Genomic DNA, 2,736 nt, shown 5'->3' with positions numbered 1-2,736 from the left:
AAGAATGCAACGCTAACAAAGAGCAAGTGAATCGGTGCGAGGGGTGGACAAAAATACGGTGCCTTTGGATTCACATAGGTAGGGCCATATGGGTACACGGGAGTCTTGAGTTGGCATGTTTAGGCACTCACTACGAATATCTCCGTAGCGGGGAAAAAACGAAAGCGCTTTGGAGTCACAAAAACATGTTTCTCTCTGAGCCTCGTTGCACTAGGGGGTAACATAGGGTTAAAAAGGAATTGATGGTACAATCATCATGCCAAGGAGCCTAAAGCAAGAAAGGAGAAAGAAATATCAGCTGCATGGCATATCAAGGTTTGTGATTGGCTTATCCAACTGTGGTCGCTAGCAAAAACAAAAAGCGACTACACCACCGGCGTAACCCCATTAGAATCTAGACACTAATCGTTTTATGGAGGCTCTAACAACATCAGCGGGGTTCAAGGTTAACACGGCTCACCCCAACTCGCATGCGTGACCACGTGTGGGTGGGGGATATACCATAACACCAGTTGCACCACGGGTGACACAACCCTACTCCACTCGTCAAGAGCTTTTTGCTCTTGCGAGAGGAAACTTTTGAAATTCTAGGAGGAAAGCCTTCTTCGATACTCCAACCGAACAACTGCTGAAAAAGCTTCTCCAATACACTCTCACAATTGTTGGAAATGACGAAGCAGAAATCCAGCTTCCCTCATACTCCTCGAACTACAGCTCATAATAAGTTTAGAGGAAGACGCGCACTGTATATGTATATAAGCCAGCGGAGCCATGGAAGCTTGGCAGCATCGATTGCTTCTTTCCACACTGTCAAGTATAAAATTGGCTCCTCCCCGCCTCCTGCTAGCGAGACATCTAATAATTCTCACGACAATGGCCGGCGCCCGCGATGATCAACAGCACTTGATGGCAACTGTACTAGACTGCGACGACGAGAAGACGATGATGACCAAAAAGAAGACCAGACACCCCACCTACTTCCAGGTAGGAAAATTAAGTAATGAAACACCCGAATTATTGTCACAGTTTGTTTAATCGAAGATTCACGTGACAGTCATCTGGGGATCAACTCTCTACATTGTTCGTGAATAGATTTTGCATACTTGCAGATGATTGCCCTTGCGGTTGCTGCTGCGATGAAGCAGGGTAGATGCAGACGGTCTGGGTGCAGCCGGCAGGCCATCGCCAAGTTCATCTGGGACAAGTTTGGGCCTGTGCTTCCTGCCAGGATGATGTTCAAGAGAATCCTGTCTCGGAAGCTCAAGCAGCTTACACGGGAGGACCAGGACAGTACAGTACCACGTCCACTTCTGATGAGGGTGAGCAGAGCCTCCTACAAGCTCTCTCCCATACTCATGAAGCGCTCACGCACCGTCCTCAATCGACTGCAGATCAAGCTTAATGGGCTTCACACCAATGTCGAGAGCATTTCTGCTGCTGCACCAGCACCTGTCGTGTCCCAACATCAATATCCCCCTGCTTCTCATTATATTGGTTACAATGAGGACTCTGGCGCTACCACATCACTTGATAATTCGTTCACCGTACTGGCTAATTATGTTGTTGGTTACAATGACTCTTCTTCAGCTACCACATCACTTGATAATCCATCGGCAATGCCCTGTGTCATGGCATCCCTCCATCAACCTGATACTCCTCACGAGACACCCATCACCAGCAGCATGTGTGTTTCTCCTCCAGGCTCAGATATTTCAACAAATCCTAGGTCCAGCATCTGCAGCAGCCACCGGAGAAAGTTAAGCAAGAAGCGGCAGCTACAACAGCTGCTCATCACCATGGACATGAATGTAACTAGCAGTCCCCCATCCGTATCAAAGAGATTCAGACGCAGGCTTCGTTACTCTGACCGATGGCTCTTGCGCCCCATTAATTTCTCGAGCAATCACTTGGTGCAATAACCACATGTTTTGCTAATTTGCTTGTATGTACATCAATCCAGTTGAGAGTCCATGTATCAATAAAGTTGACGAACATGGCAGGCCACCAGACTCTTCCTCCTGCACTCAAGGGTGCCTTGCCACAGTATAATTTCCCTTTAGAATAAATAATGATGTGTGCTGTAACTGTCAACCTCTTAACAGTCAAATGTAGACAGGCAGGCTCTGCTTGGTGACACAGGGAAGATGACTGAAGCAAGAGAAAGCTAGATATGGGACGTCTGGCATTTTTCAATGCTTGTGGAGTTCTGTTTTAGTTAAGTCAAGGCTATGGTGGGGTTTTGTAAGTGGCACAATCATGTCCTCAAGAATGTTGCCCGTGCCTTTCGAAATGCTAAATCCTCCATGGATGCTGCAAATACTTTTACTCTTATCGATATAATACACATGTCCGGATTTTTAAACAAAGGAACTTTTCACCTCAATGAAGAGCCTACAGAATCTGAAACAGTTATGGTTAAGGTATCAGGAATGTGCTCCCAGAATGTAATTCTGCATGTGTGTGTGTGTGACATGTCATGTCTACAAAGGCCACACTTGCCTACATAAGTAAAGCATATTATTCCCAACTTAGACATTAACACCACTCCATGATGGCATGTTTGAGCATTAACATGCACGTTCACAACCTGCAATCAGCCTGTTTGCAGTTACTGTCATTACAGAAACCAAGAAGAAGGCAAAGGAGAGCACTGCTGCACCGTGGCTATGGTAGTGAACATCATGTACGGCTGCAAAACCTTCAGTCAGCTGTAGACCCATTTGGAGATCTCCTCTG

General features: G+C 46.5%; 1 protein-coding gene across 1 annotated transcript; it reads left to right on the top strand.

Annotated features, from left to right (window-relative positions):
- The first annotated feature begins 678 nt into the window (after window positions 1–678).
- LOC148020174 (uncharacterized) lies at window positions 679–2,352 on the top strand. Its single transcript, XM_087700463.1, has 2 exons — window positions 679–984; window positions 1,110–2,352. Exons 1-2 carry the CDS (start codon window positions 772–774, stop codon window positions 1,917–1,919), a joined length of 1,023 nt encoding a protein of 340 aa, XP_087556589.1. The 5' UTR covers window positions 679–771; the 3' UTR covers window positions 1,920–2,352.
- Window positions 2,353–2,736: the final 384 nt, after the last annotated feature.

Source organism: Lygodium microphyllum, chromosome 19 (genome assembly GCF_053477565.2).
Source record: "Lygodium microphyllum isolate KBCC chromosome 19, Lygodium_microphyllum_v1.1.10, whole genome shotgun sequence".
NCBI classification, from domain to species: Eukaryota; Viridiplantae; Streptophyta; class Polypodiopsida; order Schizaeales; family Lygodiaceae; genus Lygodium; species Lygodium microphyllum.
Note: the sequence above shows the minus strand (reverse complement) of the source record. Positions and strands in the feature narration are given on the sequence as shown.

What these genes read in the sequence shown, in the direction of transcription:
- LOC148020174 (XM_087700463.1), top strand. Translation starts at nt 772, where the DNA reads ATGGAAGCTTGGCAGCATCGATTGCTTCTTTCCACACTGTCAAGTATA. An exon ending in GACACCCCACCTACTTCCAG is followed by an intron (nt 985 to 1,109) that starts GTAGGAAAATTA and finishes GCATACTTGCAG; the next exon opens with ATGATTGCCCTTGCGGTTGC.